The 26,094-nt window shown below is 45.2% G+C and overlaps 1 protein-coding gene across 2 annotated transcripts in view; it reads left to right on the top strand.

The window, feature by feature from the left end:
* Positions 1-6,547: 6,547 nt before the first annotated feature.
* Positions 6,548-26,094, top strand: part of LCMT1 (leucine carboxyl methyltransferase 1) — a 66,058-nt gene continuing 46,511 nt past the window's right edge. The window contains exon 1 of one of the 2 annotated variants that reach the window (XM_065924528.1): positions 6,548-6,772. In XM_065924528.1, coding sequence (XP_065780600.1) covers positions 6,666-6,772 — 107 coding nt within the window. In that variant the 5' untranslated portion in view covers positions 6,548-6,665. Of the gene's footprint in view, positions 6,784-26,094 lie in introns of both variants that reach the window. The other variant, XM_065924529.1, reaches the window with a different exon arrangement.

The following is a 26,094-nucleotide window of genomic DNA, read 5'->3' on the forward strand; positions in this document are numbered from 1 at the left end:
CTTTCCTAGGCAGTGAAGTTGGTGCTTGACCCAAGAGGAAGAGATGGTCCTCTACGACATAAAGTGTCTGAACTCACTGATATTCATTCAGTTGATCCCAAAGGGCCTGAGGGAGAGGTGACACCTTCCAGCTCCATGGCATCTGGCAATAGACTGATGATGGGAGGCCATGCCTACCTACAAGTAAGATGTGGTAGATGGCCCAGGTTTGGCTCTATCTTGTAGCGAGGAGGCCTTGCTACCCATGCTGAGCTTGGGGACACATACCTTTGCTCCTTTGTCAAGGAATAATGGGCAGCTGGGTATGGAAACTCAGGGTCTGGGAGAGACACAGTTTCCAATGTGTAGCCAGCATTTCCTGCTCTGATGGTATCTGATACAGGGTCAAAGAGGGCAATTTCTTGCATCAGAAGCCCAAAGATGACTTATAGACAACATGGGCAGTCCAGAGACTCTAGGAAGCAGGAGGGGAAGTTGCTAAAGCCTCTTCACTGAAGGAGTCTCTGAGGGCCTGTTGATTTTAGGTTCTAGAGCCTATTGTTGGAGGGGTCTCCACTTAAGGTGGGCTCATTTTAAAGTAACAGCATAAATGGGCTTAAGTAAAATTTGTGAACAAGGGATATGTTTCCTCCAGAATCCAAAAAGGACTGAAAGATGTTGGACTCAAGTGTCCTTAACAAGTGTGTCAAACAAATGTTTGCAAAGGTGGATGTCATAAAGGTAATGTCATCCCTCACATATATACCATTGACATGCATGTGTGTTGTGACCCTGTGGACTGTAGCCCACCAGGCTCCTCTGTCCATGGAATTCTCCAGGCAAGAATCCCTGAGTGAGTTGCCATTTCCTTCTCCAGGGGATCTTCCTGATTCAGGGACTGAACCTGGTTCTCTTATGTCTTCTGCATTGGCAGGTGGGTTTGTTTTTTTTAACCACAAATGGCACCTGAGAAGCCCACACTATTGATGCTATGTATAAAATAGACAACTGATGGGGACATACTTAAGTTACTGTGGGGAACTGAATGGGGAGGAATCCAAAAGGGAAGAGAGAGCTGTTTCAGGACCTGTGGGTAACAAGGTGCCAATATACTGTGCTCCTTTGGAGATGACGGCAAACTGGCTGAGAGGATGTTGGAATCGGCATTGAATGAAACCTCGCAGCCAAACCTATAATTAGCAAAATATTTAGCATATTTAAACTTAGGTGTTTTAGGGCTTCCCAGGTGGTGCTAGTGGTAAAGAACCTACCTGCCAATGCAGGAGACATAAGTGATGCTGGTTAGATCCTGGGTTGGGAAGATCCCCTGGAGGACAGCATGGCAACCCACTGTAGTATTCTTGCTTAGAGAATCCCATGGACAGAGGGGCCTGGAAGGCTACAGTCCATGATGTTGCCAAGAGTTGGACACGACTGAAGTGACTTAGCAGCAGCAGGTGTTTTAAGGGTAACTGGGATTTGTTTTAATCAGGTATGGTAAGACATAGAGATATAGAAATGAAAGAAGCTTTTAATGCCTACAGATTCTGAGAAATAGGAGGCCCAGCTCACCATGGAGGGCTACTTGGGGAAGCACCAGGGTCCATCAGGAGGCGGAGGGAGCAAGGAGCAGACTGGGGCAAGAGTCTTTCTCATGGTTTCCATGGGAAGGAGCAGGTGAGGCAGGGCAAGCAGGTTTAGGATTGGCTAGTTTGAATCATCTCTGTGGGCTCTGGGACACAGTGGTGTCCCTAGTTTTCTGGTATCTGTCTCTGGGGTAATTAGAGCAGAGGGATAGTGCTCCTGATTATAAGAGCCCCACAGAGGAGGTGGTTGTGAGTGTGGGCTCTGGTTGACCAGTTTACATGTGAAAGGTACACTCACGTTTGCTATCTCTAGGGATTAGCTAACCTTGGCAGGGCAGGAGCAAGAGGAGCAAGGCCTCAGATGTCAAAGCATTAAATACAGGAACTAGAAAGCATGGTTATTATACTAGGTGTAACTGTAATTTGATGCTTTAGTATAAGTCCATGAAAGTTTGCCAACTGTTGCATTTTAGCAGGTGTTAAAATTAGTCCCAAACCTATGTTGCAGGTGCACAAAAGCCAATCAACTCCCTTTATGTTTTTGTCATAAAAGGTATTTTTAGTAAATTTTGGTTTTCCATTTGGGTCAAATGGTGAATTTTTGTTTAATTGAATCTTTTGGTACCTCCCCCTGTATCTAGGTTTCATTCATTCATTCATTTTTTTTTTTTTGGTCACTGGATATACTTGAGGGGAGAGGGTCTTTTTTGAAAAAATTTTGGCCACACCCCACAGCATGCAGAACCTGTTTCCCAACCAGGGATTGAAGCCATGCTGGAGGGCAGAGTCCTAACCACTGGATCACTAGGGAAGTTCCGAGGTTGGAGCCGGGGTGTCTTTTTTACCCTGCTTGCATTTATTTATTTATTCATTTTTCCTACAGAGAGTCTCTCAGATCAGTATTCTCAGGATTAGGGCCTCTCTCATGACAATGGTTATAGAATTTAGCAACCTGGACTTAAGTCAGGTTTGAATTAACCCCTTCATTGTGACACAGGGCCACCACTAATGTTTTTTGCTCATAACCCCGATGACGGATTTTGTGCCACACCGGTGTAGGCAGCAGGGAGTCAGTGAACGATCACAGCCCTGAAGCTGGTGGGTCAAAACCATCTTCTGCTGCAGCCCTACCTCTTCCCCCAAGTGCGCCGTTCCCCCAAGCCCAGGAACACAGTGTCTCAGGACATTTTTGATTTCTAACCCTCGAACGTCACAGGTTTTTGTTTCTGTCTCTGTCCAACCACAAGTGGTGCAGAGCTTCTGGGTGGTTGTGGGGAAAGAACGCTGGATGGCAGGCCCCATAGAAGACTATTCCCTCCCTCCAGAGAACGCCAGTCCATCTCCACAGTGTTAGAATCCACATCCAGTAAGATCATTTTGTCTATGGGCTGGGTGGGGACCTCAAGCCCTAGATGACAAGATCAGTCCTTTGGCGTGCTGGTAAGTAACAATGGGAAGCAAAACTCACAGGTGTTGATTGGGAGTTTTGCACTGAGAGAGCAGTTGAATATCAATGACCCTTTCCCCCTACTTTTGTTTCTTTTTTTAATTGGTTCTCGGAGCATGAACTGCCATGGATGTGCACCTCCAAACCCTTAGGGGTCAGGAGAGCACGCAAAACTCCCAAGAGAAGTTGCAGCACAGGAGATGAGCAAAGCCACTACCTTTGCCTGAACATCAATGACTCAGGAGTCAATCGAGTGGTCATTCTTAAATCTTCCTGAGGTCGTGCCTCCTTCCTTTCTACAAACAACACAAAGATTCATCCCCAGGACTACAAACACAAGCGCCCTGGGGTGGGGTGCGGGGGGTGGCGCTACTTTCCCAAACAGAGTCCCTATGACTGCCCTGAGCAGCCAGTGATGGTCATCAGGCTAGACACAGTAAGCAAAGTGCTGTGGAACTCTAGCATCCATCAGTTAGGACTTTATGTTGTTTCTGAGCTCAAGTAGGAGCCTCAGCGACCACCTGCCAGACACAAGCTACACTCGATGGCACCTCACTCTGGGATGTAGTCAATTAATAACAATAGTTTCTGCCTAGTTGACCAGCATAAGACCACAGAGTGGAAAGAGATGGCAAAATCCATTGGAGATAACAGAACATGAGCTAAAGCCCAAGCTGGCCAGCAACTGGCACTTACATCCAAGATAGTAACTGTTGCCTTGCAAACCAGTTAACTAGCAAAGGAGCCCATAGTTAAAGCTAACGAGGTGTCCTCAATTGAGTTAGACCATCCTATTTGTGATGCAAGTTGTTTTACTTCTTCATCGGGGAAAGAGAGACTCCAACCCTAGGTTAGTGGGGTTGGCTAACACTCAACATTCGACCCCAAAAAATGGGATGGACAGCAATTTATGAGCCACATTTACCTACAGCCCAGGGGAAGATACCACATATTGTGCAGGGCCACACAGGGGTTGCACTTGGGAACAGAATGAACAAGCAGGGGCTTGGGAGGCAGACTTTGTAATACCAAAGAATGGGGATGAGCCCTGGTTCCTGCCAATTTGAATAATTCAGCGGGCTGAACAGAACTGAAGTCTGCTACTTGGGAATGAGCAGGCACTGTGTCTGGTTCCTATGATAAGAAGGATAATATGGCTAGGGGAACTTTACCTGTGGGAGAAGAAGGTATGGGGAATTGCAGTTAAGCCATTTGAGGCCCTCTCAACTTTACTAGGGAGAAGGCAATGGCAACCCACTCCAGTACTCTTGCCTGGAAAATCCCATGGACGGAGGAGCCTGGTAGGCTGCAGTCCATGGGGTCGCTAGGAGTGGGACACGAATGAGCGACTTCACTTTCACTTTTTACTTTCATGCATTGGAGAAGGAAATGGCAACCCACTCCAGTGTTCTTGCCTGGAGAATCCCAGGGATGGGGGAGCCTGGTGGGCTGCCGTCTATGGGGTCGCACAGAGTCGGACACGACTGAAGTGACTTAGCAGCAGCAGCAGCAACTTTACTAGATGTTAAAACAGCTCTCACTATTGAATCTTGGGACTTCCCTGGCAGTCCAGTGGTTATGTCTCTGAGCTTCTACAGCAGGGGGCATGGGTTCAATCCCTGGTCGGGGGAACTTAGATCCTGTGTGCTATGAGAGTGAGTGAGTGAGCGAAAGTCACTCAGTCATGTCTGACTCTTTGCGACCTCATGAACTGTACAGTCCATGGGATTCTCCAGGCCAGAATACTGGGGAGGGTAGCCTTTCCCTTCTCCAGGGGATCTTCCCAACCCAGGGATTGAACCCATGTCTCCCACATTGCAGGCGGATTCTTTTTTTTTTTTTTTTTTGCAGGCGGATTCTTTACCAGCTGAGCCACAAGGGAAGTCCTGTATGCTGTGAAGTACAACAAAAACAAGAGAAAACAATAGAACTCTAATTGCAGGACTCATGCCATAAGAAGTTATTAAAAAGTAATTGAGAATAATGTCACAGGATACAAAATAAACACAACCATCAGTGGTATTTCTAGATACTAGCAATGAACATGTGGATACCAAAAATTACAATACATTTACAATTGCTAATTAAAATAATCAAGTGTAAATCTAACAAAGTGTGTCCAAGATATGAATACTGAAAACTCTATAACACTGATAAAATAAATCAAAGGTCTAAATAAATGCAGAGATATGCCATGGTCATGAATTTGAAGACAAAACATAGTAAAATGTCAATTCTCCCCAAATTGATAGATTTAATGTAATTCCTATCAAAACCCAGTATGCCTTTTTTCCTAGATACAGACAAGATTAATCTAAAATTTTATGGAAAGATAAGGGAACTAGAATAGCCAAAACAACTTTGAAAAAATAATAAAATAAAATGGGAGCAGTCAGTCCACTGTTTTAACACTTATTATTAATGTATATCTACAGTAATCAGGACTGTGTAGTGTTTGCAGAGACATAGATACATGAATCAGTGAACACAGAACCCAGAAATAGTCCCACACAAATATGCTGAACTAATTTTTGAGAAAGGTGTGAAAGTAGTTCAAAGGAGGAAAGATAGACTTTTCAATAGGCTACAGCTATGACATTATGGGCCAAAAACTTGGAATACTGGGCAAGTGAAGAACGAATATAATGGTTTCATTGACGTTCTATTAGGTGGTGATGGATAGGGAGAAATAATGTACAGTCAGCTCAGGATGAAAGCTCCAAGTGCTGGATAATGGTTTATTTCATCTTTCTGAATTTAGCTTCTTCTGATTGATTAGCGCCACAGGTTCCGGTGATGCTCCCATAAGCTCCCACACTGCAAAGCCAGATCACCCCTAACTGAGCACACAGTCCTCCAGACGCCATGGGCCGTTTCAATAAGCATCTTTCTCAGGCGATATGAGACAGAAGGATGGCTCTGGGTAGCTAGCTCCAAAGGTACAGCCTGCTGTGTTCAAGTCTGCCGGAAAAGAGAGCTTTTTCTAGGTTTTGCGACTCCCATCCAACTCCTGGGATTCATTCTGATTGTACCAACCTGGTCACCACCACGACTTCACACACACACACTTGAAATGTACCTAGGGTGATTTTGTGTGACCGTTGCGGAGTAGGTGCTCAATTTGTTGAGTTACTGAATAAGACTGAGCCCCAACTCACAGTTAACACTGACACTTGTTTCCGGCTGGATTCTCTGTCCTTCGCCACAACGCTGAGGATCCTATCAGCTCTTCTGCTCTGAGTTAATTACAGTTATAAAATTCCGTGATTAGCTGTGAGAAAACAGGTGGCCTTCCAAAGCAGCTAAGACTACACTTCCCGGAGAGCATTGCGGTACTCTCTTGCGTCAATTTCAGTTTACTTTCCCCCTCAGGGAATTTCCGGGTTGTGTGGGCGGGGCCAAAGGAGTGATCCAATAGGCATCTCCTCAGGCTGAGGGGGTGGGAAATTGTCCAATGAGCATCTCCATAGAGAGGCCAATCAGCGGGAAACTGGGGTAGCCGCCGCGGGTGGCGTCACTAAGCTGCGCCGGCTGAGCTTGGTGGAGCCCAGCCCCTCTGTCCTGCCTATTCTCCCGCTCACTCTTTCCTCTGGCGTCCGTCGATCCGGTTTCCATGTCTCCGGTGGACGCACCACCCCGAAACCTCCACACCCATGGCTGCTAGCCTGAGGAGGCCCTCTTTCACCACCTGTTCTTCCCCTACCGACACGGACGACGAGGGCGTGCGCGGCACTTGCGAAGATGCTTCTATATGCAAGAGGTGCCTGCCCGGTGCGGGGTTAGGGGCCAGCATTCCGGGGGTCTGGGGCCTAGGTCGGGGGTGCGGGCTGTGTCTGAGGAATACGCTTTTACGCCAAAAGGCATCGGTCAACTCGTGTGACATCTGTGAAATGCTCAGAGCAGGGATTCATCTACTTAACTTTTAATTATCCAACTTTTGGCGTTTGCCAGGCACGGTACAAGCCTGGGGCTTTTGTGCCTGGGACATGGCGCCGAACCAGGCAGACATGGACTTGGCCTTCTCAGAGCCACATTTGTGTTGGAAGTTGGAAACACGTGAAGCAAGTAATAACTGCAGTTTTGATGGGTTATGAGGAGAAGTGCAGGTCCTCCCTCTTTCATAGGTTACGTTTCACTGGGACTTATCATGATCCCCATTGTGCACCTGAAACTCAGGCCGGTTAGTGGGGGAGATGACCTGTCCAGGGCCACTTAATATTTGCGTGCAGCGCCAGTGTTTTCCAGAGCTGGTACCTGTGTGTTAGTGGGAGTCTACACTTTTAGGGGTGTGGTGAGGGCTGTGTGGGAACGCTGTGAGCAGAGGTATGTGTCAGGTACCTGAAAGCATGAAGAAGAAAACATGAGGCTTGAGTGTATGCTACTCTTTCATTCATTCAACAAAAATTGTTGAGAGCTTACTTTGTGCCATGCTTTTCCTTTTGGTTGGTAGGTATTCAGTGATTGAGAACAAAAGATGAACAAGATTGACATGGTGTCTGAACTCATCTGCCTGGTTGGAAAAGGCAGGAAGCAAGTAATTACTCAGGAAGTAGCATAGTTACAATTTTGTGTTGTGTGCTGAGAAATACAGTGCACCATTAGAGTTTGTAATTTAGTTGATAATGTTTGAGCTGGGAACAGAAGACTTAAAAAAGAAAGAAAATGCATGTAGGAGGGTGTTCAGGCAGAGCAAGGAAGGCTCATGGACTGTTAGAGGAACTGAATAAATGCCTTGGAAGCTGGGGCCGTGTAGGGACTGAGTCCAGAAAACAAGTTTTGGGTTAGGGCTTGCACTTTGTGTAGGTTCTTGGAGACGAAGCATAGTGATTCAGAACATTGACTCTGGAGCCAGACTGTCAGACTGGTCCCAGCTGCGGAAACTTGTGCAGGCTACTAAGCTACTTTCTGTTTCAATCTCCTGATCTATAAAGTGGGGATGAAATAATATTCAGTCATCTGTAAAGTAAAGATGAAATAAGTTGCAATATTAGTAAAGCACTTAGAACAATGTCTAGGTGTTAGTGGTGGTTGATTACATAAATAAATACATTCATAAGTACTAAAGGCCTGAAGGCAGTTCTTGGTGGAATTTATGATGTTAAATGAACTACACCCAACTTATTTCTTCTCCAGCTTTTGGTTGCTGTTGACTACACCTGTAGCACTGTTGAATTAAAAGCAGTTTTTCTCATATTGGCTGCTATCTGCTAAGAAAATCAGAAGTGTCTTCAGAATTACCAGAGGAAAATAAAATACTTTGCAAGAGCAAGTTAGGATTAGGTTTACTTAATATCAGTTGATAATGATTGGCTTATTTAATGTTTGTTGGTAACATTTGCTTGCTTGCGTGTGTGCTAAGTTGCTTCACTCGTGTCTGTCTCTTTGTGACCCCAATTCTGTAGCGCACCAGGCTCCTCTGTCCCTGGGATTTTCCAGGCAAGAATACTGGAGTGGGTTGCCATGCCCTCCTCCAGGGGATCTTCCTGACCCAGGGATTGAACTTACTGTCTCTTAGGTCTCCTGCATTGACAGGGGGGTTCTTTACAACTAGCACTACCTGTAAAGTCTGGCCAACTGGCTTACTTAAAGCTAATTAGCTACTATATATAAGATAACTATTAAGAACCTACTTTATAGTACAGGAAACTCTACTCAATACTCCATAATGACCTTTATGGGAAAAGAATCTAAAAAAGAGTGGATATATGTATATCTATAACTGGTTCACTTTGCTGTAATAGCAGAAACTAATGCAACATTATAAACCAACCATATTCCAATAAAAATGATTTTTAAAGCAAATTAACTATAAAATAGTTCAGACACAAAAAGTACAGAGAAATAATGTAACTAGAGCATGTCTTGTCACTCTCTTGGCTAGTTTTATAGTTTCAGCTCTTCTCTGCTTCGGATTTTAGCACCCTCAGTGTTCTTCAGCCATCTCAACATTGTAGAGAAAGTTTGGGTTTGGAACTGCAGAGAATCTAAGGCAGTGGGTCCCAGCCTGAACTGCACGCCAGCGTAGACCATGGAGCTTTTAAAACATATGCAGTTACTTGGGCCCAACTCTGGATTCACTGAAGCAGAACCTTCTGGGATGGGCCTTGGGTCTATAAAAACTAGACCTGTTTGCCGTCTGGATGCATTTCTTCAGAGCCTTTTTTTCTTTCTTTTTTTTTTTTGCACCAGGTTTTCTCTCATCTGGAAAAAATATGGGATGAGATGGTGAGAATCCATAAGTTAATGTTTTAAAAACATTTTGCAGGATTCAAGGACTTTCAAAGTCTGATACTGTGACTTGCATCTTCCCTGTAACGTTTAGAAGCCTTAAGTCTTATCACAAATTCATCTTGTTAAATAGGAATTCCTTGTGTGAATTGTGGGCACGTTACTGTCTTTTCTGCCTCAGTTTCCTCATCTTGAAAATGAGGATAGTAATGGTCACTGGCCTTTTGGATGGGAGGATTAAGGATTAAATGATGTCATACAGAGGTTAGCACAGGATCTGGCATAAAGAAAAGCCTAAAATAAATTCCTACTGCTAGTTTTAATTTGTCTCCAGTCTGAATGTTAGTTTTTTTTTTTTCTTCTTTTTTCTCCCCCAATTATTTTTATTAGTTGGAGGCTAATTACTTTACAATATTGTAGTGGTTTTTGCCATACATTGACATGAATCAGCCATGGATTTATATGTGTTCCCCATCCCGATCCCCTCTCCCGCCTCCCTCCCCATCCCATCCCTCTGGGTCATCCCAGTGCACCAGCCCCGAGCACTTGTCTCATGCATCCAACCTGGACTGGCAATCTGTTTCACACTTGATAATATACACGTTTCGATGCTGTTCTCTCAGATCATCCCACCCTCACCTTCTCCCATAGAGTCCAAAAGTCTCTTCTATACATCTGTGTCTCTTTTTCTGTTTTGCACATAGGGTTATTGTTACCATCTTTCTAAATTCCATATATATGCGTTAGTATACTGTATTGGCGTTTATGAATGTTATTTGTTTGAAGTTACTGAAATAGCTGTGGGTCTCTGGTTCCTGCCACCCTAAGTTAGCTGTGAGATCCCTAAAATCATGTTCAAAAAGCCCATTAGCTCCCCAGGGCTCCTACAGTTCTGTTGTTTCTTTCTTTCTTTTTTTAAAAATATTTATTTATTTGGCTGCACTGGGTATTAGTTGTGGCATGCCGGATCTTTCATTGCAACATGCAGGCTCTTCATTACAGTGCAGATTCTCTAGTTGTGGCTCATGGGCTTCATTGCTGTGTGGAATGTGGGATCTTGGTTCCCCAACCAGGGATCAAACCATTAGGTTCTCTGCATTGGAAGGTGGATTCTTAACCACTGGTCTACCAGGGAAGTCCCTGTTGTTTCTGTTTTAATTTGCTCTCTTTTTTGGTAAAGAGCCCTTCTGTGGCTAATAATGCTGTCCTTGGTCTTAGCTGTTTGTTGTGAGGATTAAACGTGCAGTGCCTCCAACAGCGCTTGGTACATAGTAGGTGTTCAAAACTGGTCGTCGTCGTCATCAGCGTCATCCCATTGTCCCCAGTCTTCATCAGTGTCACTACCACAGACTCTATCCCTCCTCCAGTCCAATAGTTAGAGCTCTTCTGTTCAGGTATACTAGGTTTATGCCTAAGAATCCCGTCTGATTCAATAGCTATCTATAAAGCACTTAGCGTTCTTGCTAACTTACCCCAACTCCCCATTCCTCCTCTCCTATCTCCCTCTTCATGCTGTGCCCCTCAGTCAGTTTCTCACTCTTGTTTACCTTTAACCCCCAGCCCCCTCCTGCAGCCCCTCCTGAGCCTTTGAAATTACTACTTTGGTCACCAGCCACCTCTGTTTCCTTAGCCTCTCTTGAGTCATTCCCTCCCTGTCTTTGCACTGACCCTGGTCCTTCCCCGGGGACATTGTTTACTTAAAGCCAAGTCATGCCTCTGTTTTCTCATACCCTGGCTGTCCTAGCATCGCGTGCGTGCTTAGTCACTTCAGTCGTATCCAATTCTGTAACCCTATGGACTATGGCCTGCCAGGCTCCTCTGTCAATGGTATCCTCCAGGCAAGAGTACTGGAGTGGGTTGCCATTTCCTTCTCCAGAGTCCTCGAATTAGGATGGTCAAAATTTATGTCCTTACTGCCCTTTGTCTCCTCCCCCCATCTCTTTGAGACCCATGACCCCAGCATCCTCTCCTCCATATTACTGTTTTCTGTCTGTTTGCTGGTTACTCACCTAATTCATCGATGACTTGGGCACCTGGCCCACAAGCCTTCCTCTGCCTTAGTTCATGCCATCATCCTAGTTGACTTTCTAGTTTGTGTGTGTGCAGGACCCACCCTATAGGCGGGGTACTTGTTTTCTCGAATACCTAGCCTGCAGTGATTACCTCTGCTCTTTCACCTCCATTGCCATTCCTGCCATAATCCCCTGGATTTCCAGGTGCTGTGTATACCACCTCACAGATGAACAGTGCAGCACCCCCCAACCCCAGGCTCTCTTTAGCATGCTTGATCAGTTATTTCTGCTCTGCCTTCAAAACCTCAGGACGTTCATGGTTTTCTCCAGCCTTTAGATGCTCCCCTGTAGGCTCCTATCTGTCAGTTGAGCTCAGAGTTCATAGTCCATTCCCTGGTAATTCTCTTGGCAGTGCATTTATCTCCCTTGCCCTTCATGCTAGTAAACCTCAGACCCTGGATTGAACCAGACTCTCCGTCTCCACCGTGAATGCTGATGGTAGAAATCACACAGCAGGGCAGCTTGGCCCTGTGTGGATTCGTGTCAGCCAGCCTCATCTGTACTCTTACGAGCTGACTCATTCATTCCAGTATGATTCTTTGGCTAGCTCCCTTTCCCACTCTCCGGAGACTTAAATCAGACATTTTTCACTTTCCTCCAACTTTTGATTTACTCCACCTTTCCTTCATCTTCAAGATCACCAGGGTGATGCCAGGGTATTGCTTCACAGAAAGTGGAAGCCTTCAGATTGGCACTCAATTAACTTTCCTCCTGGAAACTTCACCATCCTTTCCTACCATGAGAGTTGTCAGTGTCCTCTAGCAGAGAACATTAGAAATATATCTAATTTAGTTAAACAGGGTTTGTTTTTTTTTTTTTAATTCGAGTATAGCTGCTTTCAAAATCACTGCAGATGGTGACTGCAGCCATGAAATAAAGACGCTTACTCCTTGGAAGAAAAGTTATGACCAACCTAGACAGCATATTAAAAAGCAGAGACATTACTTTGTCAACAAGGATCTGTCTAGTCGGCTATGGTTTTTCTAGTGGTCATGTATGGATGTGAGGGTTGGACTATAAAGAAAGCTTAGCACAGAAGAATTGATGCTTTTGAACTGTAGTGTTGGAGAAGACTCTTGAGAGTCCCTCGGACTGCAAGGAGATCCAACCAGTCCATCCTAAAGGAGATCAGTTCTGGGTGATCATTGGAAGGACTGATGTTGAAGTTGAAACTCCAATACTTTGGCCACCTGATGCAAAGAGCTGACTCACTGGAAAAGACTCTGATGCTGGGAAAGATTGAGGGGGGGACGACAGAGGATGAGATGGTTGGATGGCATCACCGACTCAGTGGACATGGGTTTGGATGGACTCCGGGAGTTGATGATGGAAAGGGAGACCTGGCGTGCTGCGGTTCATGGGGTCGCAAAGAGCCGGACACGACTGAGAAACTGAACTGAACTGAACTGATAGCTGCTTTCGGGGCTTCCCAGGTGGGTTAGTGGTAAACAACCTGTCTGCAATGCAGGAGACGCAGGTAGACTTGGGTTCGATCCCTACGTCGGGATGATCCTCTGGAGGAGAAATTGGCAACCCACTTCAGTATTCTTGCTGGGAAGACCCCATGGACAGAGGAGCCTGGCAGGCTACAGCCCGTGGGGTTGCAGAGTTGGACACAGTTGAGCGCACATGCACACACACATAGCTTTACACTGCTGTGTTGGTTTCTGCTGTTGCACGTGGTGAATAAGACATTGTATATGTGCATCCCTTCTTCTTTGTATTTCCTTCCTGTTTAGATCACTGCAGAGCGCTGAGTAGAGTTCCCTTGTATACAGTGGGTTCTCATTATTTGTCTGTTTTATGCAGTGGGGTTTATATGCCAGTCTCCTAACTCATCCCACCTCCTCTTCCCACCTTGATGTCCATATGTTTGTTCCCTACATTTGTATCTCTTTCTGCTTTGCATATAGGTTCATCTGTGCTATTTTTCTAGATTCCCAATATATTCATTAATAATACGGTATTTATTTTTCTTTCTGACTTACTTCACTGTGTATGACAGCCTCTAGGTCCGTCCACGTCTCTGCAAATGGCACAATTTTGTTCCTTTTTATGGTAAACGGATTTAGTGACTCATTCTCATGAGGGAGCGCTCACCTCATGGGGAGCTTTGGAGTCTCTCTATAAGGGGTATTAGAAAGAACTTATAGGATTTAGGCTTTGGTTGGATAATTTGCTTGGGGGGAGGGGTTTTCAAGGAAGCAGGGATTTGCCTAGGATTGGGTGCTCACAGGAGGCAGAGACAGTTCTGTGGTTGCGTAGGTAGCTCAGAAGGCGGTGTGACAGACTTCCCCAGTGGTGCAGTGGATAAGAGTCCACCCGCCAATGCAGGGGATACGGGTTTGATCCCTGGTCCAGAAAGATCCCATGTGCTGTGGAACAAGTAAGCCTGAGCACCGCAACTCCCGAAGGCTGTGCACGTAGAGCGCTGCAGCGAGAGGGGCCACCTCGATGAGAAACCCGAGCTCTGCATCGGAGAGCAGCCCCTGCTCGCTGCAGCTAGAGAAAGCCTTCGCAAAGCAGTGAAGACCCAGCACAGCCTGGAATAAGCAAGCTCCAAAAAAAAAAGAGAATTAAATGACAAAATTTATGAAAAAAAGAGGAGGTGTGACTCGGGTCAGATATGCTGCGGTTAATAAAGAAGCCACAGTCCCTCAGCATCAGCCGGGGGACAGGAGTACTGGGGACCCTGCAACAGGCCTTGGTTTTGTCTGTTTGGACAAAATTATGAAGGAATCCTGGTTTTGTCTCACTTCATCACTGTTCTAGTGTGACCTTGTGCAGGTTGTCCTGTGAGATTGTTTCTGTCCAGCCAGAGGACAGCGTGGCCTCTGTGAGCACCAGGCAAGCATCTAACAGCAGTGAAGCCTGGCTCTCGGTGCCAGGCCTGTTCCTAGGGGTCAGCACCACTTTTCTTTTTTTCACTGGAGAGGAGTTGAGTCTTAGACAGATGGGTGTTGGCCAGGCAGAGGAAAATAGAGACGTCGAAGAGCATAGAGATCGACGCTCTTGAGACTGAAGTGTTAGGGGAACTTGACCTCTAGTGGGGGCTAGGTAGAATTCTGGAGAGGTTGTCAGGGAACAAAGCAGGAATGGTCCTGCGGGTTTTAAAGTGGGGGAACTGACATGCTTTGAGGTTGTATTTTAGAAAACTCCCCAGGGACTTCCCTGGTGGTCCAGTGGTTAAGAACCCACCTGCCAGTGCAGGGGACATGGGTTTGATCCATGCTTTGGGAGGATTCCCCCATGCCGTGGGGCCACCAGTCCTGTGAGCTGCAACTATTGAGTCCACGGTCTAGATCCCATGCTTCGCAACAAGAGAAGCCGCTGCAATGAGAAGCCAGCTTGCTGCAACTCGAGAAAGCCTGTGTGCAGCCTTGAAGACCTAGCACAATCAGAGATAAATAAAAATTTAAAGAAAAAGAAAAGTCCCCAGCAGCTGTGGGGGGAGACAGGCTGGCAACGGATGGAAAGTCTGGTCCGTTTTCTTCCTGTTGGCCGCAGCCCTTGCTCACCTGACCTGGCACAGAACGTCCTTATTGTTTTGCCAGCTTCTAGTTTGGCCACCTCCCCTGTCCAAGTGTTTATGCTGTGGCCGGGGTGATTTTTCAGAATCACAAATGTTACCCTGTCACTTTGTTACTTGAAACTTTGATTCTCCATCTGCCACAAGGTAAAACGTGACACTCAGTGGTAGGACACACCTCACCTTTCCTGATCAGATCATGCTGCTCCAGATCTATCTCTGCCAACCGGATATCTCTGTTTGGTTGTCTCAGAGTGACCTCAGGCTTCCCTGGTAGCTCAGCTGGTAAAGAATCAACCTGCAGGGCTGGAGACCTGGATTCGATCCCTGGGTTGGGAAGATCCCCTGGAGAAGGGAATGGCCAGTATTCTGGCCTGGAGAATTCCATGCACAGAGTAGCTTGGCGGGTTACAGTCCATGGGGTCTCAAAGAGTCGGACACAACTGAGCAACTTTCCCTTTCAGAATGACCTCAAGTTCATTGTTTCCGAAAGCGCACTCTAGATAACCTTCCCCAATTTTCTGACAAGCCATCCCTCCCCCGCCCCCCGCCCCCAAGTCAGTGGATGGTGCCCGTTTCCACTTGGTTCATGAGTAAGAAAGATTGGAGTCATCATGGAACTGCCCTTGCACTCACCCTTTCTGCGATCAATTACTCAGACTTTAGATTGTACCTGGAAAATATTTCTGGAATCTATTTGCGTTCCTCCACCTCCACGGCTGCTGACTCAGTCCACGCTCAGGTCATCCGTGATCTGAGCCAGGGCGCTAATCTGCCAGCTGAGCTCCTCAGTGGTACTTCCCTCCCCAAATCCAGTTCTCACACCGAAGCCAGAGGTTTGGGAAAGGTGCCCGAGTCCATGTCACTCCCTGGCTTAATGGCTTTTTATTGCTGGAGTAGGAAATGGCAACCCACTCCAGTATTCTTGCCTGGAAAATTCCACGGACAGAGGAGCCTGGCGGGCCCCAGCCCATGGGGTTGCAAAGAGTCAGACATGACTGAGCACACACACTCTATTGCTGTTAGGAAAATAGCGAAGTTCCTCTCACGGGGCCCACCCGGCCCTGCCTGCTCCACCCTGCTTCTCCAGTTTTGCTTCCCCCGACTCTTTCCCTTCTCCCCACCTCCCTCTCAGTTCCTCCAGCCACCCTGAGCCTGCCTCCGCTGGGGCCTTTCAGCAGGCCAACCCCTCCCGAGATGCTTTCTGCCTCCCCCCCTTGTCTGATCAGCTCCATGTCATCCCTCAGACGAACTTCTCCACTTGATGTTCTTTATTGAGACCCTGCTCGATGTATGGCGGCTCTGTTGTAGTGCCGATGTAGAAGTGAGTGAAGCAGGCACACGCGGCGCTTTTGTGGGGCACATAATGGGGGAAGCAGCCAGGAAACAAACCAGCAACGTACCTGACACCTGCTCTGGTGGGCGCTGCTGCAGGAGTGTGGAGGGAGTTGCCCCGTGAGCTGGGATGCCCAGGGACGGTCCCACCCAGAAGGTCAGTGCTGGGGAGGAAGTAAGCCTGAGGATGGACAGCTGGGGAAACAGTGTCCCAGGCAGAGGGTACAAAGGCCCTGGGGCAGGAGCTGGCCTGGCTGGTCCAGGAGTAGCAAGACCCCGGGGGAAAGAGGAGGAGAGGAGCTCTTGTGAGGACCAGCTTTCAGTGTCAGCGAGATGGAAGCCTCTGGGGGCCTTGGAATGGAAGACACATCCACTGTCTTGGCGTGGAACAGGATCCTCTCAGCGCCTGTGCTGAGAACAGACTGTAGGGGGCAGCATGGAGGCAGGGAGACAGTCAGATGCTGGGGGCTTGGATCAGGATTGTAGTGGTAGAGATGCTGGGAATCCATGGTTTTGGCTACACTGAAGGCCGAGCTAATAGAGTGTATTGACAGATCAGATATGAGGAGTCATAGATGGTACCGAGGTTTTTGGCTTGTGTCAGATGTGGCTTCTTCAAGGAGGCCTCTCTGGCACCGGCAGGCAAGATACAGCCTCTGTTCCATGTTCCTGTGACACTGTGCGTATCCTTTGTGGTAATCAACCCAGGTGTAGTTCAGACATGTTGTTTAATGTTTGTCTTTCCTCAGAATAAAACCAAAGCAGGGACCTGTCTACTTTAGTGCCATTCACAGTATAGACACACAGTGAGCATGTGTCGGATGGTTAAAGTGATTAATGCTCAGCAGCTAAGTCGTGTCTGACTCTTTTCGACTCCATAGACTGTGGCCCACTCCTCTGTCCATGGGATTTCCCCAGGCAAGAATACTGGAGTGAGTTGCCATTTCCTTCTCCAGAAAATGATTAGAGCTGAATACAAGTGCTCAAGATGATACTTCCTAATGAGGTCTTAGAATTCTGGTGTTCTGCTTTGCTGATTTTCAGCATTCTGTATGTGTTAGAAACCAGACCAGGGGCTGTAAGGCTGACATTCTGTTGTGCAAATTATAGAAGTTCATCTGATTTCTCAACTAAATCCAAAAATTCCCCCCCTCCCCACCCCGCCCCGCCCCGCCACCATTGTCATGAAAGCAGGTCACAGGTCACAAGATCACCTCTTAGGAGAGCCGGTGTTTTCCTGAGGGCCCTGGCCTGACCAGCCTACTGATGCATCTTCACAGCTGTACCCCAGAGAGCAGGGCCCAGCTTCTGATCTGAAATATTTTGAAGGCAAATGCCAAGCTGCTTTCCTATTTTTAATTTGCATTTCTAAAATCACAAGTGAGACCGAGCATTGTCTGCTCACACTCATGGATATTTTTAGTGCAAATCCACTCTCCCATGTCACTACCCTACTGGGTTGTTATCTTTTTTTTGTTTGGTTATTTGTATTTTTATTACTGATTGGTAAGAACCTTCTGTATCTGCAATAGTGGTCTGTTGCTTCGCTATTTGTTGCAGTGTTTTCTTTCAAGCTGTTGCTTGTCTTTCAGTGTAGCTTGTACTGTCTATATTATAATACAGAAGTGGTGACTCTTCAGGTTGTAGAGTCTTGACAGTGTAACTTTATGGCTTGTGGTTTTTGGGTAAAGCTTTGAAAGGCCATTCTCAATCCTTATAGCGTTTTCTTTTAGCACTTCTGTGGCTTTGGCTTTATGGTTAGATCATTCATCTATCTTTATTGTTTTGTACATCATAAGATGGCAGTTTTAACTTATTTTTTTTTACAGCTTATTTATTTGGCTGCCCTGAGTCTGCCTTGCTGTGCATGGGCTTTCTCTAGTTGTGGGCGAGCAGGGGCTACTCTCTAGTTGTGGTGCACAGGCATCTCATTACAGTGGCTTCTGTTGTTGTGGAGCGTGGACGCTAGGCATGAGGGCTTCAGTAGTTGCTGCATGTGGGTTCAGTCGTTGTGGCTTGCAAGCTCTAGGCACTTGGGCTCAGTCGTTTTGGCACCTGGACTTAGCTGCCCTGCAGCATGTGGGATCTTCCCGGACCAGGGATCAAACCAGTATCCCCTGCATTGCAAGGCGATTCTTAACCACTAGATCACCAGGGAAGCCCTTACCTTAATTTTGTCACAAATTATTAGCCAATTGTCCCTACACCATCTGTTGAGTGGTCTGTATTTTCACCATTGATTTGAAAAGTCCCTTGTATCACATACCAAATTCTTATATATATTTTAATGCAGTAATGCATATGTCATTCTTGCAGTTAAAATTTCTTTTTTTTTTTTCATTTTGATGTCTGAAAACTTCTGAGTAACAAAATTACTCAGTTGTGAATTGATTCAGACCTCCCATAGCTTGCTTCACAGGGGGAGGGTAGATTTATAGCAGGGTTATCAGAATTTTTTGTCCATGTGAGCAGCTGTGCTCCGAGAAGAAAGAAAAGGAAGGAATACTAGCAAGAGACATGTTGTGTGTCTGAAACTGCCCCTTTTCGTCAGGAAAGCAGTAGCTTTTTGGGAAGGCCTACCCTGTAGGCTTCCATGTGCTTCTCATCAGCTAAGGTTAGAACACATGGCTTTGCCCCTGGATGCAGAAAAGTGTGCACCTAATAGCGCAGATTGATGCCTCAAACCACATTGGGGTCCTCTTAGGCGAGGGGGTGAGTGCACATTGGAGAAGGAACTTAGAGGATGTGCTACATCCTTCATCTTTTTCCCCTCGAGAATTTCCTCAGACAGTCATTTTTCTAAGGACCATTTTTTATAGTTCTATTTACTTTTGGCTGTGCTGGGTGTTGGTGCTACGCAGGCTTTTCCCTACTTGCGACGAGTGCAGGCTTCTCTCTAGTTGCGGTCCACGGCTTCTCACAGTGGTGGCTTCTCTTGTTGCCGAGCATGGGCCCTAGAGCACAGGCTCAGTAGTTGTGGCTTAGGTGCTCCGCAGCATGTGGGATCTTTCCCGATCAGGTATCAAACCCGTGTCTTCTGCATTGGCAGGCAGATTCTTTACCACTGAGCAACCAGGGAAAACTCCCTCAGATGTTGATAGAAGGCTGGCAAGGAGAGGGAGATAGTTTATACAGAGTTAAGATATTCAGTTTGATGAGTGTTTGTTGGCAGTTGCATATATCTGTGTACCACCACCTGAAACAAGATATAAAATACTTCTAAGACTCCAAAAAGTTCCCTTGTATCTCTAGTTGATCTCTTTACTAACTAGAGATGGTCGGTAACCCGGCAATCATTTTTCTGATTTGGGCTCTCACAGGTTTCCCAATTCTGGAATGTCATATAAACGGAATCATACAAAATGCATTCTTTTTGTGTCTTCTTTCACTCAAGATGGTCTTTGAGATTCATCCATGTTGTGCACATTGTCAAAGATAAAGCTGGATGCCAGTTAAAGTGGTAAGGTCAGATATTTTAGTAAATAATAACTATTGCAACAGGGAAAAGAATCTAGCATGAACTAAACCCAACTCTGATTTGTATAGAGGGTGTGCGAAGGGGAGAATGAGGGAGGAAGCAGGAGGACAAGCCAGGAATCAGTAGAATCAGAGAAAAATTATAGAAAGTGTGAAAAGGGGAGTTAGTCCATGTGAAACCATCTGGATTTACTAACTGGGAGACAGCAAGGCTCTATCTTCAGGTGTTGCCTGGAACAAACAGTAAATTCTTCTAGAGTTTTCTCAGGTCTGCACCCTATGGGGAACTGGAGACATCCTTAGGGGTGTGGCCTTGAGCTGCTAGAAACTATGTCAATGTTTGCTCAGGTCTTTATATTATAGGCCAAGATCGAGGTCTAGTCCAGGAGGGCTCGTTGGAGCCTGGCTAGAATTTGGTCGAGGAGAGAATCTTTGTCACTGTAAAATGGCTTGCTCCTTTGTATGTTGTGTGAATACACCATGATTTATTCATCCACTCAGCTGATGATGAACATTTGAGTTGTGTCTAGTTTTTGGCCATTCTGAATAGATGGCAATGAACATTTTTATATAAGCCTTAAATTTCTCTTGGATCCAAGAGTAGAATTGGTTAGTCATAGGGTGAGTATGCATTTAACTGCAGACAGATTTCCAAAGTGGTTTATCAGATTATACTTTCCACCAGCAATGTGCCAAAGCTCCGGTTGCTCCATATCCTCATTTAACATTTGTCAGTGGGTGAGCAATAGCGTCTCATTATGGCCTTAAATGGCATTTCCTTGGTGACAGATGTATACTTATTGGCTTTTCCTACATCTTCATTTGTGAATTACCTATTAAAGTCCCCGCCTATTTTTATTGATGATGATAATGTTGATTTTTGACTTGTTAGAGTTCATTGTATATTTTGGATAGAGAATCTTTTTAAGATGGATGTGTTTTACATATACATACACATATAGGAAAATGTGGTGTGTGTGGTCATTTTGTCACTAAATTGTGACCAACTCTTTGCAACCCTATGCACTGTAGCCTGCCAAGCTACTCTGTCCATTCTCCAGGCAAGAATACTGGAGTAGATTGCCATTTCCTTTTCCAGGGGACCTTCCCAACTTGGGGATCGAACCCTGGTCTCCTGCATTGCAGGCAGATTCTTTACCGACTGAGCCACCGGGGAAGCCTAACATATAAGAACGTGAGCTGCTTGGCTCTGTGGGTAAAAATCCAACTGGCAGCACTGGTATAGGTCTATTTCTGTTTCATCAATCTATTTTTCCACCTTTATGCTGAGACCACAGTGTTTTGATTACTTCAACTTTATAGCGGGTCTGAAAATTAAGTAGTATTAAGCAGTTTTAGTTCTCCAACTTCACTCTTCTTTTGAAGATTTGTTTGGGCTATTTTAGATCCTTTGTGTTTCCATTGTAGAATCAATTGTTAGTTTCTTAAAAAAAAAAAAAAGATGGCTAGGGTTTTGACTGAGAGTTAGTTAGAAACAGCATTATTTAGGTCCATGGCATCCTGTTACTATGTTCTGTGTTATAGTAATTACATTTTCTGGTGTTGTTATTAAAAAGTTAGATATGGGACATTACACCAAGGGGACTGACTTGATTCTCCTAGTTATTTCACTCTCTGTGAATGTAGGTTCCTTTTCCATTTACACTTTGTCCCCTATTCAATGACTTCTTACAAGCAAGACAGTAGATTGTAGATCATATTACTCCTTGTAAAGTAATTAGATGTTACATGAAGCCAAGAGGCCATGCCAGTAGTCTCCTTTGGGAGGAAACTATTCTGTGAGTCTTCTTAGTTATTCAGACCCAGTTTTTCAGCTGATTGATCCGTTAAGGTCTGCTGATCTACTCAGGAAAGCAACAAGAAGCTTTCCAGAGTTCCCAAGAAGGAAGCGAATCCAGACTCTGTTTAGGTACAGAGTCTGTTGCCCTCAAGACTTTGCTTCCTGTCTTCCATTTATAAACCAAGAATGAAACCAACAGGAAATAGAAACCAAAAATTGAAACTAAAAGATGTAAAAGAACAACAATAAATTTAAAAATGAGAGCAGTATCTTAAAGACCACAGGGCTTCCCTGGTGGCTCTGACAGTAAAAAGTCTGCCTGCAGTGCAGGAGACCTGGGTGGGATCCCTGGATTGGGAAGATCCTTTTGAGGAGGGCATGGCTACCCATTCAGTATTCTGCCTGGTGAATTCCATGGACGGAGGAGCTTGGCGGGCTACAGTCCATGGGGTTGCAAAGAGTCAGACACAACTGAGTGACTTAACTCTTAGACCACAAGCAGTGTACAGTTAAAATCCCTAACTGAAGAGTTCAGGTTTTTTTAAGCATGAGGCACCTGTTCTCCTTGCTTGGCCCTGCAATAAACCTTTCTCTGCTTAAAAAAAAAAAGAAAAAGAAAAATCCCAGACTTGAAAAATTAAAAAAAGAAATCTTTTAAATTATTTATATATTTTTTTGGCTGTGCCAGGTCTTAGTTGCAGCACAAGGGATCTTTTATTTCAGTTGCGGCATGAGAAATCTTAGTTGAGGCATGTGGGATCTAGTTCTCTGACCAGGGATCGAACCTGGGCCCCCTGCACTGAATGGTGTGCAGAGTCTTAGCCACTGGACCACCAGGAAAGTCTCCCAGACTTGAAAATTAATGCTGAGAATACTCATTGACCTTTTTTTTTCTTTTTTTTTTGCAATTGCTGCTGCTGCTGCTAAGTTGCTTCAGTTGTGTCCGACTCTGTGCGGCCCCATAGACGGCAGCCCACCAGGCTCCCCCGTCCCTGGGATTCTCCAGGCAAGAACACTGGAGTGGGTTGCCAATATATGGAATTACATATCTGCATATGCATCTGTGGGCTTCCCTCATGGCTCAGCTGGTAAAGAATCTGCCTGCAATATGGGAGACCTGGGTTTGATTTCTGAGTTGGGAAGATCTCTCAGAGAAGGGAATGGCTACCCACTCCAGTATTCTGGCCTGGAGAATTTCATGGACTGTGTAGTCCATGGGGTTGCAAAGAGTCAAAACACAACTGAGCGGCTTTCACATACATATACATCTATAAGTAGGTAAACAATACACACACACACACACACACACACACACACACACACGACAAATACCTACCATTTAAGCACCTGAAACATTGGGTGGGCGTGCATGCTCAGTTGCCTCAATGTCCAACTCTTTGCAACCCCATGGACTATAGCCCGCCAGGCTCCTCTGTCCTTGGGATTCTCCAGGCAAGAATACTGGAGTGAGTTGCCACGCCCTCCTCCAGGGGATCTTCCCGACCCTGAGGTTGAACCTGCAACTCCTGTGTTTCCTGCCTTGCAGGCAAATTCTTTACCAGTGAGCCCTTTACTGGGGAAGCCCTGAAACGTTGGGGGTGGGGTCTGAATCCACACTGGTAAGTAGGTTTGTAAAGTAGTCAAATTAATTTCCCTGAAGGTTCCACAGCTTGAACAAACTAGTACTTAGGGTTGTTTTGAGGGTGCTGTGTGTTTCTATTTGTCAGGCATTTGAATAATGCCTGGCACGCAGTAAGCACATGGTGAGTCTCCAGGAGAAGTGAAACGAACCAGCCGCTGCCTTGTTCCTGCTAGTCTGAGACAGCAGGGAGGGCCCCTTCCCGTTCCCTGAATCCTCAGATGAAGAAATCCCTGTTGGAGGGCGTTTCACAATTTTCCATGAATTTTCCAATATTGCAGTTGACACTCATGCAAATAGGACAGAATCAGTAAATGTTTCTTTAACGAAGAGATGGTTGGGCCAGATCAGTGTTTCTCATGGGAGGAATGTGAGATGGTTTTAGGTGGGACAGAGATAGATCTTTTAAATGTTAATAGTTAGGTATTTGTTACAGTGTGTCTTAGAAGGAAATACTAGGTAGCACATCAGAGCTGAGTACTAAGAAAATTGAGTTTATTTAAAGACCTATTACTTTGGGGAGAGGTTGTTGGCGAGGGAAGGATTGAGCGTTTGGGGTTAGCAAGTACAAGCTAGCATATATAGGATGGATAAGCAATGAGGTCCTACTGTGTAGCCCAGGGAACTGTATTCAGTATCTGGTGATAAACCATAATGGACAAGAGTGTGAAAAAGAATATATTAATAGATATATGTATAGCTGAGTCACTTTGCTGTATAGGAGAAATTAACATATCATTGTAAATCAGCTATACTTCAGTAAAATAAATTTTTGAAAAAGACATATTACTTTGACTCGGTGGTACGTGAGTGTCATGAACATTTTGAAAGCAGCAGTAGGTTGGATGAAGATTGAGTGACTCTTTCAGGTCTTTCCAAATCTGAGATTGTTGACTCTTCGATTCTGAGTTTGAAACATGAAATCATGATGTTCAGATGGAAGGGATGTTTTCTGAGTTTGGGAAACAAGAGTGCGATCGTGGACATGACAGCAGACCTAGGTGCACAGTACCAGGGAGATCTCCGCTGTTAACATTTCAGGATCTACTTTATAAGTCTTACATGTTCATTCTAACAAACTTAGGGATGTCCTGTCCATGTAATCTTGTAGCCTATCTTGTCGACCTGATACTATAAGTCCAGGTTCAGTGGTCTTATATAAAAAAAATAATCTTTATGTTCATTCCTAATTATTTCCTAAGGATAAAATCCCGGTAAATGGGACTGTTAGCCATTGTGTCCACACGTAACTCTGGCTCTTTGTACCTGTGGCCACAGTTCCTTGAAGCATGACTGCCAGTTACCAGTTTGGGCAGCGGTGCCCCAGGACCCTCTTCTCATCCCTCTCCAAAGCCAGGTTCTGCTGAAAAAGAGTTTTATTGCAGATTTGGTAGGAGCACTACTGCTCTCTGTTTTTGCTTTCATCTTCTTTTTGTGTGTGTGTGTGATCATCAGTAAGGCTGAGCTTTTCGTTTGTTCACTGGCCAGTTGCTGCTTCTTTTGTGAATGGTTCATTTTTGTCCTTTACCCATTCTTCTGCGATACTTGTTTTTTCCCTTATTAATGAGTCCTTTATATTGTAAGGATATTAGCACTTTGTGGCTTGTTACACATTATTTTTCTAGTGTAATATTTGCTTTTTATGTTTGTTTATGAAGTCCAAAGTTACTGCTGCTTTTTTTTTTTTTTTTAATGAGTTTTTTGGCTGCACTGGGTCTTTGTCGCGGCTCTCGGGCTTTCTCTGGTTGTGGGTGCAGCCTTCTCATCACAGTGGCTCCTCTCGGTGTGGAGCACGGGTTCCAGGGCACGCGGGCTTCGGTAGCTGCAGCACGAGGTATCCGTTGCTTCATGGCCAAACTTCTGTTGCTCTTGTTGTAAAGACAGTATTAATTTTTTGATGGGAATAGTTGATTTAATTAAAAAAGAAACAGAATAGCACCATTTAAAAATGGCAAATATTCCTCTTGTTAGCTACTTCATTGCTAAATGTTAACGTTGGGAGAGTCCCTTATAGTCATGGTGGTTCGTCACAGTTTGGTACCACTTTTTTGGTAATTTTATTTTTTATTTATTTTTAACTAATTTTCATTGGAGTATAGTTGCTTTACATTGTGGTGTTAGTTCCTACCACAAATACACACCTAGTACAGCAAAATGAATCAGCCATACATGTACCTATGTCGCCTCCCTTTTGGACTTCCTTCCAATTCATGTCACCACAGAGCGTTGAGTGGAGTTCCCTGTGTATACAGTAGGTTCTCATTAGTTGTTTTATACGTACTATTAATATCGTGTGTATGGCAATCCCAACCTCCCAGCTCCTCCCACCATTCTCCCATCCCCTGCTTGGTATCCATACATTTGTTCTCTGTGTCTGTCTCCATTTCTGCTTTGCAAATAGGATCATCTCTACCATTTTTCTAGATTCCACATGTATGCATTAATACACAGTATTTTTGTTTTTCTCTCTCTGACTCACTTCATTCTGTGTGACAGTCTCTAGGTGCATCCACATGTCTACACATGACCCGATTTCACTCCTTTTTATGGCTGAGGAGCATTCCATTATTTATAGGTACCACATCTTCTTTACCCTCTCCTCTGTGATGGACCCTTAGGCTGCTTCTGCACTATTTTTTAAAATCGAAGTGTAGTTGATTTACATGATTGGTCGTTTCCGGTGTGCAGCAGGGTGGTTTCAGTTATACATGTATATGTGGCAGTACTATCTGAGCCACTCTCTGATGCACGTGGTCTTGGATTTTAACTTTTCTGGAGTCAGATGTGTCTTAACTCTCAACATTACTTGCAGTCACTGTCAAGTGACATTAGAGGTGTCCTTACCTGTGCAAGCAGACACAGATTCCTGGTGGCATGGCCTGCTTGGAAAGCTGTGACCACAGCCCCAGTGCTTTAGTCTACCTACCTTTTAAGGCCATTTGAAGAAAGAACACAAATCCTGTTTGCTGTTGAAAATCATTCCTTGATATCGTCTGATGAG

Source organism: Muntiacus reevesi, chromosome 2, assembly GCF_963930625.1.
Source record: "Muntiacus reevesi chromosome 2, mMunRee1.1, whole genome shotgun sequence".
NCBI classification, from domain to species: domain Eukaryota; kingdom Metazoa; phylum Chordata; class Mammalia; order Artiodactyla; family Cervidae; genus Muntiacus; species Muntiacus reevesi.